The 19,433-nt window shown below is 39.8% G+C and overlaps 1 protein-coding gene and 1 long non-coding RNA gene across 3 annotated transcripts in view; both read right to left on the bottom strand.

Moving 5' to 3' along the window:
- Positions 1–18,198, bottom strand: part of LOC122669782 — a 32,080-nt gene extending 13,882 nt beyond the window's left edge. The window contains exons 1-2 of one of the 2 annotated variants that reach the window (XM_043866635.1): positions 18,040–18,198; positions 405–1,002 (exon numbers count right to left, since the gene is read on the bottom strand). In XM_043866635.1, the coding sequence (XP_043722570.1) occupies positions 405–1,002; positions 18,040–18,109 (668 nt within the window). In that variant the 5' untranslated portion in view covers positions 18,110–18,198. Of the gene's footprint in view, positions 1–185; positions 1,003–18,039 lie in introns of those variants that run through there. The other variant, XM_043866633.1, reaches the window with a different exon arrangement.
- On the bottom strand, positions 1,011–17,818 carry LOC122669784. Its single transcript, XR_006334080.1, has 3 exons — positions 17,808–17,818; positions 7,872–7,878; positions 1,011–2,133 (listed from the first exon to the last, which is right to left on the bottom strand). It is a non-coding gene; the product is annotated as an uncharacterized LOC122669784 (long non-coding RNA).
- Positions 18,199–19,433: the final 1,235 nt, after the last annotated feature.

Below are 19,433 nucleotides of genomic sequence, written 5' to 3'. Positions count from 1 at the left end.
TCATATTGAGGTTGTTGCCATCAATGTATCAATGTTGCTGTCACAATTACTCCAGCGCAGATCATCCTATCCAACATATAAGAGCTACTTTTAGTAAGCCTAATAAGGCCGGTCTGTATTAATTAAGCAGGCAGAACTTAAGAGATCTCTGAACTCTCGCACATAAATTAACTTGGGGAAAAGGTTATCCAATCTATAAATTTCTCCTAGATTCTCCAAGCACAGGTCAGCAGAATACAGTTCAATTTTGCTACATTCAATGATAATTTTAATTATAGGAAGGGGGAGGGGGAGACTGGGGAGAAAGAAACAAAAAGAATTATGAAAGCAGATCATATAGAACTTCATAAGAACCATCGAGGCTTTAGAGCTCCTCATAATTAGGAGTTTCATAAACGTAGGACTCTTGAGAAGCTTCAGAGTTCTCATTTTCAAATACTTCACTTTCTACTGTTTGAGCAAACTGAAGCAGGGAGTGTACTCCATTAACCACATCATACACCATCAGTCCTATCCTTCCTCCAACCCAACTGCCCAAATGACTTCCTGCAAGATAACCTAACTTCCCAAGCCTTTCTTCTCCAAGAAACCCTCCAGCATAGGTTCCAAACAAGGTCCCAGAGCCCCTGAGGAAGCCCTCTGTCACGGTACCCCCATAGTAAATGGCTTCAAAGAAGTCCCACCCAGAAGAAATAATGGGGCCTATGACGCGTTTGGCTTGTCGAGCTGCCATCTTTGCTGCCTTTGCTGCCTCCTTCTGTGCTTGCTTGGCTGCATCACTGGCACCCAGCCCCTGTGCTAATGCTTCAGTTAGGGCAACTTCAATCGCTCGATGCCTCACTCTCTCAACGTGAGCAGATCTGATGTTGTAGGTGTAGAGTTTTACGCCTTCCTTAACTGCACATGCAAGTGACCCAGAGCCCATATCGAAACAGTTTAACAGAGTAAACTTCCCACTCTTGGATGATGCCTCCTCTCCAACCAGCTCTCGGCATTTTTCAGCTGTAAGGTGTCACAGTTAAGCACAACTTTCTTTTGATCATGGAAAAAAAATTATTTCTATTGTTTTTTCTGAAAAGCATTAGAAAATAGAGCACCTGTTGGACAGTACAAGAACCAAAGAAAGTGCAGATGCATGTATTTGAAAATCTAATCAGTGGAAAATTTTGCTATTTGAACCTTGTACAAGCTAATTTATAGTGTCTACTGTATACCATACAGAATAGTTTGCAGTCAGTGGCTTCCTCCCAGGGGGGCTTTCTTTCCGTGGATAGCACGGCTGAGACAAACTTCACAGTCGACAAATGATAATAATCTAATTAAAGGGATAGAGATTATGGAACCACTACAGGTTGTATTCTGATTCAGAGGAGGATGTTAATCACTTGTTCCTAAGATGTAAGTTAGTGGCTGCTGTATGGCAGGAGATGCTGGATTTGGTGGGGCTGGATGGGTCTTTCTGCTTCCCTAGTTTCAGTGTCTAGAGGAATGGGAAATGGGTCATGTGGATGGAACAGCTCTAACAGTTTGGGAGATCTGTCCTTTTGCAGCATGCTTGTGCTTATGGAGGAGAGAAACCCAATGGTTTTTGAGATAAGGAATCTTCAGTGTACAGGATGAAGAAAGTAAAAATGACATCATTTTGCTTTCTATTCTTTCAGATTCTCAGTAGAACACTCATATGGCATGGGGAAAATGAGATTCTGATTTTTGTTTAGTGGGGGATGGCTGATTTAAATTACAAAGGGGCTCTCTATTCAAGGACTGGATTTTTTGTTTACATCATCCATGTATAGTGCTTCCTCTTGATATTAGTACAATCCTTACCCTTTGAAAAAGAAGATTAAGCTTGAATGTCCTGAGAAGCCTTAAATTCAGTAGCAAATAATTTATAATGCCCTAATACCACCTTCAGGTGTCATCTTCCAGAATACAGAAGTTTTACCAAAATGCATGTTTTCATTAGTTTGCATGTTCATTGGAAAGAAGATTTGCTCAGGGCCCACACTCAAATTGGATGGTGCTCCAAGTTGAATTTTGTGGTTTTGGACTTACAAATCCAGAAAACTACAAGCAAAACCAATGCTTCAAATGAAGCCTAATGCTTTCACACATATCTATGATACCTCTCAACTATATTTAAAATATTAGAGGTAAGAGTGTCAATCAGTTCGGTTCCAGAGGGTGTTGTTGTGATCCGAAACCGAACCGAGAACCGAATCAGTTCTGAAATTTGATACTCAAACCAAACCTGCTTGGTTTCGGTTCGGTTTTGGTTCTTATTCGGTTCAAAAATTCAGTTCTATTAGGTTCTTACACAGAACAAATCAGCAAAATATTCATCCACCGGTAGATGGCAACAGTCGATGAACCTGCAGCTTCAAAACTGCACAGAAAAATTAAATTTTATTCACCGGCAGATCTATCTGTCGAACCAGTCAACCCACCTCTTCATTCCCCTTTTTGTTTAGACCTCAATTTTCCCTACTTTGTTTTGTTTGGATCCATGTAGCCAACCCCATTAAGTTGGGATAAGTTGGAGTTTGTTGTTGTAAATTCTTGTAGTTACTCATTGATGTAAGATAACGATTGAGACACCATTTCATTGGAGTAACAAGACTAGAAGAAGAACTAAGATGATGGCTTGTGACGCCAAAATGAATTCACAATGGGTAAAGTAGACACTATTTTATTTGTAAAAGTTGTAAAACACAAAGGAAAAGATTTGATTATTGCACAGATTTATGTTGATATTATTTTTGGTGCTACTAATGAATCTCTATGTCATGAATTTAATACTTGTATGGGAAATGAATTTGAAATGAGCTTGATGGTTGAATTGAATTTCTTTCTTGGTTTACAAATAAAACAAACCCAAAATAGAATTTTCATTAGTCAAACTAAATATGTCACAGAAATCTTGAAAAAGTTTGATGATGTAAATCAAAAAGCTTCAAGCACACCTATGAGCACTTCCCTAAAACTCTCTATACGATAATGTTGTAGTATAGTAAAATAGTATTATAAAATCTAATACAGACATTAGTAATATATCGTATAACATATTAGTATTATAATGTATTGATATACTATATAATATATTAGTATTATAGTAAAATACTAAAATAACATACTATAATATACTAGTATCCAAATTCGATTCAGTTTTGGTTCCTATGCTTGATCCGGAACCAAACCGAGAACTGAATCGGTTTTGAAATCTAACCGAATTTTATTCAGTTCGGTTTCAGTTTCGGTTCCCGTTTTCATTTGACACCCTTAATTAGAGGCAAAAGATGACCAATATCATCCATGGTTTCAGATACCGGGATTGTATCAGGCGACTTGGCCAAGTCAACTCTGGATTGGCAAAGCCCGATCAACTATCTGATACCAATCTCCCCAAAAACCCAGCCGATTAGGTCTATATACGGCTGTTTTTGCCCATACTTAGATAAGAACAGCTAAACTCAGCATAACCATACTGGGGTCGGAATAGGGATAGAGATAGGGATCAGCATCACTGGAGTCCAATCTGATCCTGCATCCCCAATTTTTTATCCTTGATATCATCATGGTTAACAATCAAGCAAACCTTTCTATCATATTGTTCATCTTTCATTTGGCATCACTCAGCCTCCAATTAGCAGCTTATAAACTTTGCCTCCAAATTTGGCCCAATCATTCAAATGCTCAAATGTAACTCATAACTGAGGCACTGTTTGGTTCAGCAGGACAAACAAGCTAGCAGACAAAACCATCTGCTGACACGCTATGCAAAAAGCAAAAAAGCAAAAAACAGAGAGCTGATCCGCATTGACACACTATGCAATCTTGCAAGATATGCTTTTGCAGCTAGCAAAACCAAAAAACCACGACCAACCGACAAGCCCATAACCCTGTTGAACTCAGGCTGTCACTGAGAGGGGGTGAATCAGTGACAAGGGTCTAACAAAAACTTCTTACCAATTGGGGGAATTCTCACATATTGAGCTGGCACACAATAACCACATACAGAACAAACCACAAGGAAAGCAAGCCACAGCACAGAATATACATGGTTTGCAAGTGTGGCTACATCCACAGTGCAAATGACTGTTCAGGCTACAACCCAAATCCAGCCTAGGTATAATGCACAATACAATTCACATTTAATGGCACCCACCGCAAGGAGCACTGACCCCCAATTTATGTGGCACCCACCATAAAGGAGTACCAACCCCTGGATTTATATGGCACCCTCTACAAAGGGGCACCTACCCCCAACATTATGTGGCACCCAGCACAAAGGAGCTACAACCCCTCTACCAAGCACCCACTTGATAGCTAACAATAATACATTCCAATGGTATTACACCAGTGCGCCCAATGAGCCAAATGTATTGACTGGCATTTTGTCAAACACCTTGCCTACAGTTTAGTACCCTTATAATAGAGAAAGTACAAATTGAAAGGTTACCTACAATGAGACGCTTCTCCTTTCCTTATTCTGCTCACAATCTCCACTTCAACACCCTTGGAGCTTCAAACACCATTCTTGAAGTGAGTAGAACTCTCCTTGTATCTTCTTCAGGTGTGGCTTCTCTCCTCCTCTCTTCACAAGTCTTTGATGATCTCTTTCAAAGCTAGAAGAATCTTTCCCCATTGATGGCTCAAGGAACTCTTCTAGGGCTTCTTGACTTGGAGCTTCTCCTTTTCCCCTTCTCTCATGAGTGGGAATGTCTCTCTAATCTTGTATGCCCGAATATCCAACTTAAATAGCTAAGGATGACTTGCACAATTTTTTTCACGGGTAACCGCATTTGACATACTATGTAACTTGCTTGATGCCGAGTGCACATTGACCGACTCTCCTTCATCTTAGTGTCGAACAAAATGTAATAGGTGTCGGAGTTTGTCAGTCGTGCATGTCGATTGTCGACACAAGAGGCGCACTGTTCGACATGCCTTCAACCTCGATAGACCGTCGACTACCCTTCATCAAACGTCAACCCTACTCCTTCAATGTCAAATAGAGAGTAATGGGCGTCGAACTTATTAGTAACATCATTCGACCTGATGTCGAGGACCCTTCATTCAACATCGAACAAGGCTTATTTGACATTGAATCTAGGTAAGTTGCCATACTCTCCATTTTGCTAAAAATTCGGCCTTCTTCACAATAGACCACACTTTGATCTCTAAAAACCACCCATCACCTCGGGAGTGTGTTGACTATGTTGACAACAATGATAACACCCACAGCCCCTCGCACAACAATCTCTCCCCTTTGGAGTTATTGGTAACACATACTCCAAAGTCATCAGAACACACTCCTTCCATGAACAACACCACAAAATCTCCTTCTTCTCTGAAGCACATCTCCCCCTACGTGAGGTATCTCTTTCTCCCCTTCATTTGGGTTATTCTTTCCCCCCTCATAAGGACACTCTTCCCCCTTTAACAACAAATCCAAAGGGCTTAGCAACCGACTCCCACTGAGTTCATACTGGAGCAAAAGATACAACATGACAAATGCTCCCCCTTTAAGTATGAGCCTCTGTGCACTTCAATGCTTGGGAGAAGTACCCACACCCAAATTCTTTTGAAGGCAGTTACGAGCCTCCTTGGCTAATGGCTGGATAGAGATATATGCTGTTTGCTCTGTTGTGGCTTTCTCTTTCCATACACTCCTACTAACCGCTCGAGACTTTTGTTTTACCTTTTGCTGTGGTTGCCTCCCAGAAGTTCTCTTGCTCTGTCTAGCCTCATGATACTGCTTTCTTCTTGCCACTGCTTGTATGGAGTCACTCTTCTACAGTTTCTTACAATGTGCCCATGCCTATGACATGTATAACACTCCACAGAATGCCCCATTGTAGGTGAGATATGATTTCTCCTTTCATAACTCCTTGGTCCCATACTGTACTTGCAGTCTGAGCTTTAATGACCATAACCATTACAAGTGAAGCAATATCCAAGAAGTAAGAGTTGAACCTGGGTTGTGGTCTCTGCCATGCTGTGGGAGTCATGTACCTCCTTCGCCTCTGATAGGTGACCTTGTTGTAGCTGTTATGATTCACCTTCTTCCTCTACCTTGCATTTCTTGCCTTCCTCCCCTGTTTCTGCTGATGCATCTTCTCTTTAATTCTCACAGGACTCTTAGTTGTGCCTTTACCCTTCTACTTGGTCTTCACTGACCCATTTTACTTACTTGAAAATGCTTATTCTACAAAGCCAAGTCCAGTCTTGATGTGAGTGGGTCTTTGACTCTTCAAAGTCTCATCAAGTTTGCATGTCCTTTCTTCAAGCTCATAAAGATCACACACCTTTTAATTTAAATCCATCACTTGGGTTTTTGGGTTTGTGATCTCTTCTTCAAGTCTGCAGGTGTTCTCATTCTCAAGACGAGTTGGGCTTCAAGTGCTTCCACTATGACCTTGTATTCTTTTATGTTAGATATATGGCCAGAATACCATCCAAGCACTCTTTATTTATAAGAGTAATAAAACAGTAAACATCTGTATGGTAGCAATGTGGGACTAAACCACATAATACAAAACTAATAAAATAACAAAGAAAAGAGGTCCAGAATACCCCCACGGTATTCTGGCCATATATCTAACATTTTACTTGCCCCTTCAACTTCATGATAAACTTTGCTACATCTCTTAGATTTCTGGAGGTTTTCTTATGTCTTCTTCTCTCTGCACTCAATTCATCTAAGGCGGCAATCAACTCTCCTTCAAGGTCAACCTCTGCTTCAATCTCCTCTTCATCTGTTTCTGGGCCCATTTTCTCTTCATCAGACTTTTCTCTCCCTTTTTGCCCTTTCTCTTCAAAGGCCATGAACAAGGACTCACTACTGTTATTTGTAAGCCACTGGTGGAGCACTCATTTGATGAACTAGCACATTTCTTGGAAATGAAGATTTTCTCGTATGACTTTCCCCATCTCTTCTTTGACCTTCTTCTGCCACTGCTTTCTTCACCAGAGTCTTCCTCGTTGTCAGTCTTCCCTTGGCACGGACATTTTGAGGCAAAATATCCAATTGCTCCACAGTTGAAGCATTTTAGACATAACTTCCTTATGTACTTTCCTTTTCCTTTTTGCAGGTTTCTAACAAAGTTTGCATTCATTCTTTGAACTTTCTGCTTCTGACTCTTAGTTTGACCTGTGACCTTTCTAAGCTTTGAAGGCAGCCTCTTTGTCATTGGGTTTGGACTTGCCAATCCTCATCTCATATGTCGTCAAGGTACCGTGCATCTCATCCATGCTAAAAACATCTAGGTTCTTAGCCTCTTCAATAGCTGAGACATTGAAGTCAAACCTGGATGGCAGGGATCAAAGGGCATTCTTCACTATCACTGAATCTTTAAGCTCTTCCCCTAGACCTCTGATAGCATTCACAGTTTCATTGTTCCTCTGCGTGTAACCTTCTACATTCCCATCTTTAGACATTTTCAACACTTCAAACAGTGTACAGTATGCCTGTAGCTTTGCTTCCTTGATTTTGGTATCACCTTCATGAATGTTGCTCAGTAGGGGTGTAAGTTTGGCCCAGCGAGCCCGCGCCCGGCCTGGTCTAGGTTTTTCAGATCGCGGGCTGGGTTAGGGATGAGATTTCCAGGTTCGGGCCTCTGGGTAGGGCTGGGTCAGGCCTGTGTTGAGGCCTCAGGCTCAGCCTGACCGGGCTTGGCCCTGTATATATAAATATATAATATATAAATTGAGAAAGCATATCATACATTTTGTTAAAAACCGGGACTAGCCCAACCTAGCCTAGCCCTAAAATGACAAAAGTAGGGGATACCAGGGTCAATCAAGGCCAACTCGGCTCAGCCTGGCCGAGTTGGGTTAGATTGAGCCCGATAGGGCTGGGCCTAGGTCACAATATCCCTGCCATGGTTCAAAATCTCGCGATATATCGCCGATATTTTGATATATTTCGGATATCTCGACACTACCAAGACGAGATGACCATACGAAATGAAAAAAGTCCAAATTTCGGTATATTTCATGAAATTTCGATATATTTCATAAATAAAGTGTATTTAACAATTTATACAACAGGGTCCAACCATATACTGTCAATACATGAAGTATCAGGCCTTAATATTGAGTGGTTGGAGACAGTAGGTACTGACCGCAACACCTTTCACACCAAGCCAAAAACCCACTGAGATGGAGTGCCGAAATATGGTAGAAAAAATACCATATTTCCGCGAAATTTCGGTATATTTCAGATATCTTGACCAGCCCAAGATACTGAGATACCGCGAGATTTCAAACTACGATCCCTGCCTGTTAGCATTATTAGGAGTTCATTTTTCTTTGGTTCAAGCTAGATCTTTCTTTACTTATTTGCATAATCCAGCTTGAGGGAGAGTGTTGGAATATGTACTCCAGAATACCATGGGGGTATTCTGATATACATATTATTTCCTCCCTTTCCTACAAGGTCGGCCTTTAATAGTGATAGGAAGTTGACCCCTGCTTGCTCTGATACCATGTTGGCAGAATCGTGGGCTAGAAAAGAGAGAATAAGTGAATAGACTAGCCTAGAATATTGTTTCATTGATAGGTAAGCCCCTCTATTTATAATAGAGGGGAAATTACAAAAAGACTAAACTAGGCGATGTGGGACTAAAACCCACATAGCTAACATAAGCTTAATAATATAAGAAGAATAAAACTACCCCAAAAAAGATCAGAATACCCCCACGGTATTCTGGAGTACATATTCCAATACTGCCCAACATAGGGCTAGGCTGGGCCTAGGTTGAGCTAAAGGGACCTCGGGTTGGGTTGGGGTTCAAAATTTGGCCCCACCAGCCCAATTGCACCCCTACTGCTTAGTATACACAATACCACACATGATGGCAATTTTTGGCCTTGAGTTGTTTAGAAATTGCTTCTTCTCTGCAACATCAGTGGAAGGTGTTCCACATAACCATGCACAACATATTTTCACACATCATACCCTACTGTTAATGTAGTCCTAGATTGGTAGGAGACCAACTAGGAGCCAATCAACCAGGATCCGTTATGAACAGGTGAATCGGCTAGGTCAAAAAATAGGGTTTTGGGTGAAATTAGGGTTAGGGTTTGATGTATGGGTTATGTCAAGTGGAGGTAGGGCAGTCTAACAGTGAAGGTCCTGAGATGTTTTGATGGAGGGAAGTATGTAAACTTGATAGGGCAGCAAGTTAGGTTTAAGGTTTTTGGGTTTTTGAAAAGTGGAAAATTGAGGGAATCTAGGGTTTGAATGGGTGAATGTGGTTGGGCTTTGGATCGAGTGCTCCAATAGGTTGGGGGAGTATTCGATCCAAGTATGATGCTGTTCTGATGGCTGGTTAGGTTTGTGGGAGTTTTAGGGTTTTGGAAAACTCAAAAACAAAAGGGGGAAAGTTAGGGTTGGTGCTGTAGAGGATTAGAAGAAGAATAAGGGAGATGGGGAATGTTTCAAACTCAATGGAGTTGCAAAATTATTCTAGCAGCAGCTGGTTTGAAGGTAGAACTTGAAAGAAAAAATTCAAAAACTTGAAGGAGAGCTTCAAAAGAACCACCTAAGCTTCCCACCGCAAGTTGTCAATTGGATCAAACACCGATTCCTTCAAACGATCCACCCGGGCTTTACACCGCAAGGTGTCGATTGGATCAAACACCAATCCCATCAGCCTTGATCAAACGCAGGACAAAAATCTTCAATGAAGAAGAAGGAGCAGCAAAAAACCTTTTTATTAATATCAAAATTCGTGTACCATGCTTGCCCTAATTACAACCTTATATAAAAGACTCAAAAATAGACTCCTACATTAAAAAGGAAAGGCCTAACCCAATCCTTAACCTATTAGGTAACCTAAACTGAATAAGAAAGTGAAATAACTAAGGAAATAGAATAACTAAGGAAATAGACTCAAAACATGGCTGGACTTATAGAGTCCTATTCCAGCCCAACTTAAATAGTCACATGACCACTTAACCAAATCATATCATTACTTTGATCACATGACCACTAATTACACAAAAATAAAATTAGGTAAGGAATCCCGTATGCAACCTAATTACTCATATTTTAGGCCCATAAAAGTGGCCTATTACATAGAAAACCATAGGATCAAAGGCCCAACATGTATATAAACTAACCTTAGACTTATTCCTAATAAAACAAGCCTATTTCGGTGATGAATTTGCATCAAGTGTACTTAGTTATGTTGCATTCTCACTTTCCAATAGGCATAAATGGTTCCATCGAATAGAGGTGCCTTGATGGAAGAGTAGCTCACTGGGATCGCCCTTAGCTGATTTAGCCAATAAGAAACCGGGCTCTGATACCAATTGTTGAACTCAGGTTGTCACTGAGGGGGTGAATCAGTAACAAGAGTCTCACAAAAACTTCTTGCTGATTGGGGGAATTCTCACACATTGAGCCGGCACACAATCCCCACATACAAAACACAAACCACAAGGAAAGCAAGCCACAACACTGAGTATACATGGTTTGCTAGTGTGGTTATGTCCATGGTGCAAATGACTATTTGAGCAACAACCCAAATCCAACTTATGTATAATGCCCAATACAATTCACATTTAACGGCACCCACGGCAGGGAACACTAACCCCTGATTTATGTGGCACCCACCACAAAGGAGCACCAACCCCCAGATTTAAGTAGCACCCACTACAAAGGAGCACCTACCCCCAGATTTAAGTAGCACCCACTACAAAGGAGCACCTACCCCCAACTTTATATGACACCCACCACAAAGGAGCTAGAACCCCTCTACCAAGCACCCCACTTGATAGCTCACAAGAATACATTCAAATGGCATGTGCAAATTTCCAAGGATTAAAGTATCGGTATTGGGTATCGTATCGGAGGGGTGATTTTAAGAGACATATCGTATCAGAGATACACAAGATACTAATGGAAATACACTTTTGGAGCAAAAAATAATATAAATAAGAAACATATATATATATATATATATATGTATCATGCATGAACACTAAAATAGAGAACACGTATAACGAGACAAGTGCATTTCAATTGAAATATGTTGCTTGTGAATTGTGATCAACATATAGTTTTCCCAAGCCATATCTCTTGTTTTTTGTAAGAAAACAAAAGAAAAAAAAATCATGCTGGACAATTTTCATTTTTCTGCGAAATTTTAAGAATCAGAGCACAAATCCATGCAATAATTCATGTTTAATACTATGATTTTGTTAGTTTTACCTAAATTCATGTAACTAATGCAAAAAACAGGTCTAAAGTAAATATTTAAACAAAAAAACTCAAGTTTTGAGAAACATACTTTTCCATGAATTTCTTTTTCAATACGAGATTCATGAATGTTAAATGATTCAAAGTGAAGTCTGTCTGCTTGATTTGAGTCGCTTTTCAGTGTTGAAATTGAAGCCCAAAGTCACAAATTTGAAAGGAAACCAAATGGAGGGATTGAAAGTAGAATTTTGGGTTAAAAACGAGTCCGTCCTTGCTCTGTTTTGTTCTCTAGTTCGTGAACTGAAGCCCAGTTTGGGTTTTAATGGAAACTCGATACTTATCAATAGGTATCGATCGTATCGGCCGATATGGTACGATACTTATTGTTAAATATATTAAATGTGTATGGGGGGTCCATGACTTAATGTACCATGGGGGTACATAAGTCATGGATACAGGTATCCAGTCCGTAGGCCAGCTGTAGTGAGCTGTAGTCTGCTAGCTGTAGTCTTCTAGAGAAGAGCCTGCTAGAGATGGAGCAGTCTCGGTTGTGAGAGATGCTCCTCTCATGTAGGAAATATATTAAATAATCTTTCTAAATATGTTTCCTAATTTAAGGAAACAGAATTATATCTAATAACTGAAATAAGGAAAGAGAATAAGAACAAAATAAGAAGACTACAGCTGGCAGACAGCTGGCCTATGGACTGGATAGCTGTATCCATGACTTATGTACCCCCATGGTACATTAAGTCATGGACCCCCATACACATTTAATATATTTAGCACTCCCCCTCAAGCTGGAGCATACAAATCACCCAAGCCCAGCTTGCTGAGATTGTTCTGAAAGGTAGGCCCAAACAAGGGCTTTGTAAACATATCACCCAACTGATTTGCAGAAGAAGTAAATGGAGTAGTAATCAGCTTCTTCATAACCGCATGATGCAGATTCGTCATCGAAATGGGCTTATTTCTTTAGAAATAAGTCTAGGGTTGGGTTATATATATGTTGGGCCTTTGATCCCATGGGTTTTCTATGTAATAGGCCATTTTCTGGGCCTAAAAGAGGGGTACATAGGTTGCATACGGGATTAGCCCAATATTTAGTCTATTTTTATGTTTTTAATTGAACCAGTTTAAATTGGTTGCATCCAATTGGTTCAATTGGTCTAATTTAAGTGAAGTGATCATATTGGCTAAGAGGTTCTTATATCCTATTGGCTAGTAGGGAATCTTCTTTATTTTAAGTAGTTTAAGTTGTTTTTAAGTCATTAGGACTCTATTTTGAGTCTATTTTAGTTTCCTAGTCAGTTTAAGTTACCTAATAGGTTAGGGATTGGGTTAGGCCTTTCCTTTTTAGAGTAGAAGTCTATTTTTGAGTCTTTTATATAAGGTTGTAAGGGGGCAAAGCCTTGAACACGAATTTGATTAATGAAAAGCTTTTTGTTTGCAGCCATAGCTGCTGCCCTACTCTATTGAGTGTTGCTCTGTTGAGTGTGCATCCTTATGGTTCTATCAAGGTGGAAAGGGACTGGTGGAATCCGGTTGACTCCTTACGCCGTGACGGCTGGGAGGATCTTCTTCAATTCAAAGGTGGTTCTATCCTTCACATCTGTTCAAGCTGCTGCCAGTGGAATCTCCAGTAAGTTTGACACCCAATTTCTTCTTCTAATCCTCTAATCCTTTCCCCCAATTGATCCCCTTTATTTTTTGTTTGAATCCCATAAACCCTAACTCCATTATACCCTAGATCTTGCTGCCCAGTTTTACAGAATTTTCAAAACACTTAAAACTCTATAATACCTACATTATTAGAGTCCTATAAACCTGCCTAGCCATACCCCCTAAGCCCCCCTTCCATTATCCTAACCTAAGCCCTAGATTTGACCTAAAATTGCAATTCTGTCCTACTGAAACTGCAGAACCAGCACCCCCTTTGTTCCTTGTTATTGGTCCTGGTTTAATTGGCTTCTAGTAGGGCTTTACCCTATCTAGAACTACATTACCGCATCTCTCACAAAATGGCAATCCACTTCAATGTGCTTTGTACGCTCATGAAACACTGGATTCTTGGCTATATAGATAGCAGCTTGATTGTCACAAAACATCTTCATAGGAGGAACTGAAAAACCCATCTCCTGAAGGAGATTACGAAGCCACATTAACTCGGCAGTTGTATGAGCCATTGCTCTATATTCAGCTTCTGCACTAGACTTAGATACAGTAGCCTGCTTCTTACTTCGCCAAGTTACTAGATTTCCTCCAACAAAAGTACAATATCCAGTAGTAGAACGCCGGTCATTGTCAGAACCAGCCCAATCAACATCGGAAAATCCAACAAGATCAACACTATTACGTGGCCGATAGATAAGGCCTTTCCCTGGAGCACCCTTTAAATACCTCAAGATGCGACAGGCTGCCTCCCAATGTATTTGCTTTGGAGCATGCATAAACTGGCTAACTACTCCAACAGCAAAGGAAATGTCAGGGCGAGTGACAGTCAAATAAATAAGCTTCCCAACAAGTCTTCTATATTGGTGTACATCATCACAGTTATCCCCATCATCTTTGCCAAACTTCTGATGAGGATCCATGGGAGTATCGACTGGTTTAGAAGCTAACATGCCAGTGTCAGATAGTACGTCTAACACATACTTTCACTATGATAGACTAATACCCTTTTTACTCCGGAGGACTTCAATGCCAAGAAAATAACTAAGGTGACCCAGATCCTTCATCTGAAACTGCTTGTGTAGATAGGATTTGACATCTGCAATGTCAGACTCATCATTACCAGATATGATAATGTCATCAACATACACCACAAGTACCACCAGCTTGGAACCTCAGCGACGGATGAAAACTGAATGATTCGAATAACATTGGGAAAAACCACATTGTGTCATAACACTGCTAAATTTGTTAAACCATGCCCTTGGGGACTACTTCAACCCATAGATAGCCTTTGCCAGCTTTCATACACGTGCAACATTCTCCCCCTGAGCAACATACCCCGGAGGTTGCTCCATATAAACTTCCTCCTGGAGATCACCATAGAGGAATGCATTCTTGATATCCATCTGATAAAGAGGCCAATTCAGATTAACAGCAATAGATATAAGAACTCGAACAGAATTGAGACGAGCCACGGGAGAACAAGTCTCAAAGTAGTCAACCCCACAGGTCTGGGTATAGCCTTTAGCAACAATACGAGCCTTGAGGCGCTCAACGGATCCATCTGGGTTATATTTAATAGTGTATACCCAACGACAACGAACCAAATCCTTACCAGGAGGCAAATCCACCAATGTCCATGTCTGACGAGATAATAGAGCATCCATTTCCACATCCATAGCACCCTTCCAACCAAGGTGCGAAAGTGCCTCCTTATGAGTTTTGGGCACAAAAGATGAGGACAAGGAGAAAGAAACATTACGAAAGGGCAAGGGAAGATGAGAAATTCCAACATAGTCCTCAATAGGATAGACAGGACGAGTAGTACAAGAACGAGTACCTTTCCTTTTAGCAATGGGTACATCTGGTGAAGGAACTTCAGTCGGAACTTCAGCCGGTGCAACATCGGTGGAAGGTAGAGCAGGAGCCTGTACTGTAGTAGATGGAACACTTATCACTTTTTCATATAAAAAAACGTATCGCCCTGTATCGTATCGACACCAACTGATACCGAGACATATCGGTCAATATGGTACGACACAGACCGATACTTTAATCCTTGCAAATGCCCTCAATTAGCCCAATGTATTGACTGTGGCATTTTGTCAAACACTTTGCTTACAGTCTAATACCCTTACAATAGAAAAAGCACAAATTGAAAGGTTAGCTACAATGAGATGCTTCTCCTTTCCTTCCTCCACTCACAATCTCCACTTCAACACCCTTGGAGGTCCAAAGATCATTCTTGAAACGAGTAGAACTCTCCTTATGTCTTCTTCACAAACCCTAGGTTTGTGGTGTGGCTTCTCTCCTCCTCTCTTCACAAGCCCTTGATGATCTCTTTCAAAGCTTGAAAATTCCTTCTTAAGTGATGTACAATCAATGAGGGTAAGGATGACTTACACAATTTGGCCACATGTAGACGCATTCGACACGCGATATAACTTGCTTAACGTCAAGCACGCATTGATCGACTCTCCCTTCACGTCAGCTAGACCTTCTTAGTGTTGACCAAAATGTAATAGGTGTCGAGTTTGTTAGTCATGCATGTTGACACAAGAGGCACATTGTTCGACATGCCTTCAATGTCGAGAAACCATCGACCATCCAACAAAGAGTAATGAGCAATCGAGCTTATCAGTAATATCATTTGATGTGGGACGTACTCCATGTCGACATTGAGCATGTGTCGACCATCATGCAATTGGTGTCGAGGACCCTTCATTCAACATCGAACAAGGCTTATTTGATGTCGAATTTGGGTATGTTGCTGCACTGAAACGTTGGCCCTTCTTCGCAATAGACCGCACTTTGACCTCGGCAAACCACCTATCACCTCGAGAGTGTATTGACTGTATTGACAACAATGACAACACCCACAGCTTCTTCGCACAAGAAACACAGGCAAAGATGTTTGACAATATTGATATTCAATACTGTTTGGTAAGAATCCAATAGATCTGTTGGCGCCTTACCCATTAATGTGAACACTTGAACCCTCGATAGTTAATTATGACATCATTAGAATCCACCTCCAATTCTAGTGGGTGGTATTTGCAATTGTTTTTTTATGGGGGTTTGGGCCCCAGATTAACCTTACCCAAACTTAGGGATTTAAAAATATGCAGTGGATTGTTAATATTTCAAACTATAATGAAACACTACTTTATTGACACTTTTAACTTCAAACGACATTCACTTCAGTCAGAAAATTGTATGGATAACCCATGAAAGTCAGACAGAACAGCCATAAATAGACTAAGGACCTGAAAAGAAAAGGAATAAGTTGCAGGATTATCATCAAGTATTGTAACTAAAAATTGAATACATTTATTTTCAGCTGTTGCAACCAAATGCCATATTACATTTGCCTGGAATACTTTAAAAATGTACTGTTAACCACAATACCTGGTAAAATCTAATTTAATGTACACCTTATTATATGGCATACTAAGAAACTATGGTTATAGAAAGTAAAAATGCAACATGGACACAAGAGTGCAATACATAAGCTATAAAGAAATTAAGATAGAGAAAAGCCAATTAAAACTCACAGATTCTCACACATAAATGCAGACACAAAAGCAAAGAGCAAGCCATCAGAGAGCCTAGGCTTGTGAAATAAGAAAATATAGAGAACTAATTGGAAGAAAATTGCATCCAATTTACGTTCAATTACTTAATGATCCATGACAATTGACAACAATCACATGACCAGAACGCAAGCATGTAACTACACCATAGTTCTTAATCTTGATCGAAACTGCAAGTCGACCGAGATATCTCAGTTTCGACAGAAATCGAGATGAAAACTTGAGTCGATAGTGACTCGTCACTCGTACCAAGTTTCAACCTGGTTTCGACCATATTTCGGACATTTCGATATTTTTCGATAAAAAAATGCCAAGTTTCGACCAATTTTGACCAGTTTCGATCAGCCCAATTTTGGCCAGCCCATGACATGCCGAGTTTTGCTCAGAAAATACCAGGTTTCGGTCGAAACCTGGGAAATCTAGGTTTTGGATAGGGACAAAAGTGGCCTCGAAACTGAGATTTAGAACCTTGAACTACACATTGTGCTGCACGCAACTCTAGATTGTTCACTAATACAAATTAGGCCTCTACAGGTAAGGCAACATATAATCTCACAATGAATAAAATCCAAAATAAACCAAAATTTCCAAGTAACACTCAAACCAAACAGTATCCATGAATAAAAGATGATATTTGCATCTCCTAAACATATTAGTCCTACGAATAGCTAACAAACTCTAACAGGGCTATGCAATCTTAAGATGAAGAAAGTAGGAAGTGCCCATGAGAATAAATTTACAGCAGCTAAAGGTAGAAGTATATACAGCGGTTAAATCACAAGGTAATTTGATTTAGCCCTCAGCATGCCCAAAAAGAATGGCAGCACAACAAAGTTCTCAGCTAATGGACCAAACCTACACCAAGAATTAGAGGGGGAAAAGGACAAATACAGGCTGACAAATGAGCAGAATGGGGGAAGGTATAATACTCAAAAACTTCTGCAAAAAAGTTAAGAGGAGTAGGAAGGGATAGTGTCTGATTATTTTTTCCTGCTTCATCTTAACCTACCAACTGATCCATTTCTAGTCCTTCAATCTGCATAATAGTTCAAATAAACTTGTTGAATGCCCTCACTTCATCTCTAAACTCCACTTATGGAGCAAATAAAATCTTTGTAAAGGTCAAAAAGTCTAAAACAGAGAGAAAAGTCCCTATAAGAAAGAGAACTGGGTTGGAAGTTGGAAGGCGGATCACTCATCATACATTCATACAGCTCTCTAATCTCTTTCGCCCTAATTATGAGTTTCCTTAATAACTTAAGCAAATCAACCTCTAATTACAGAAGCAAACCATTTCGCCCAACTGAAGCTCAGTAATGATCCTTTTCTACAACTATTTAACCTGATTTTCTATATATTGGAAGTACCATTAATTTTAATCTATACAAAGCGAATTGATTGTTTCCCAAATTTAAGTTCAGAATCACATGGAAGTGAAGTGATATGCTTGTGTTTCTATATAGAGAACAAAACTTTTCGAATCAAAACGAATCATAAGAGAACTTATAATTAACCAAACTGAATTTAGAGAAATTGAAAGAGTGGGAGGAAGGACCCGCATACCAACGATAATGAGAGAAAGGAGGCCAATCATGAATAGCAGGAATTGTACCCTCTTATTCTGGATATCCATGGCTCCTCCGGGTCTTGAAAGAGTCTGAAGCCTTAAATCAAACCCTGTTCAGTTTTCTTTCTGGGCACAAAACTCTGATCTATCCTGGTATGGAAGCCTAGAAAGTGGAAATGAACAGTAAGCAAGGAATATCTAAAGCATTTGGATTCTGAAATGGAGTGAATACTGAAAACCGAAAAACTGTTCGCCCTTTAATTATTTCTGTTCCTTCTAAAGTGATGGAGTTCCGATCCCATGTCACTGCGAGGCAGGAAATCAAATCACACGACGACGTCATACTCCTTTGACCGCCTCCTTAGTCCTTAGTCCAATTTTTAAGTTTTTTGAATAATCTCAACGACCAAATGTTGGAATAAGACTCATCATTGTTTCTAACGTCCAAGATATGATACAGTATTTTCTTTTTTAATTCAAACTACTTTAAATACTAATTCCTAATTGAGAAATATAAAGCATATAAAATGTTCATGACTTCCAAGATTGAAAAGTTCAAGATTATCTAGAAAATGTATGACTATGGATATAATGCATGGTTCAAGATCAAAATATTGGTCACCACTAACCCAAGGGGTCAGCTCAGTTGGCAAAAGACCAACTCCTCAAATAAGAGGTCATGAGTTCAAATCACCTTGAGACCTATCCCCATCCCCTAATTCCACCCCCCCCTTTATTATACAAGCTCTTAATCAAAAAATGATCACTTAATTGGAAAATCGGGTTTTGATTGAGGTGAGTAGTCGTCAAAGTCAAATCAAAATTTTTGAAAACCAGGTCAAATTTTAAAAATCACATTAAATTGCTCTACTTGAATTGAGTACATGGTACAAACTAAGGGTGTCAAAGGTTCGGCCCGGTTTTGGTCGGGCTGAATTGGTTTCAATCTCAGAATGAGTGAGACCAAAACAAAACCGTTAAGAAACTTCGGTTTTCGATCGATTTCAGTTTCGGTCTAGTGCGGTTTCGATGTACTTTGACCTTTTCGGGTAATACCGGTTTAGATAGGTTTGAATCACAATAAAATTTTACATTCATACCTTGTAGTGAGAAAAGATTCAATAAAAACACTTTAATTCACCTTCCCAAGTCAAACAAGTAATCAGTCATGAATAGAAAATTTTAGTTGATGTGTTCAAGCTGTAATATGAACAAAGATGAATAAATTGCAAAGGGAAGATAATTCATATGGAAATCAATAGATAAATAAAGTGTATAGCACAATCATTGTTACAAATCATATCACTTTTTATCATTAATTGTAAAGGGGAAAACCCAATTTTCCAACTATGCCCAAAAAAAAAAAATTTTTTTGGGAAATTTATAAAAC

The sequence above is a fragment of the Telopea speciosissima genome, chromosome 7 (assembly GCF_018873765.1).
Source record: "Telopea speciosissima isolate NSW1024214 ecotype Mountain lineage chromosome 7, Tspe_v1, whole genome shotgun sequence".
NCBI classification, from domain to species: Eukaryota; Viridiplantae; Streptophyta; class Magnoliopsida; order Proteales; family Proteaceae; genus Telopea; species Telopea speciosissima.
This window is presented reverse-complemented; position numbering and strand designations above follow the sequence as displayed.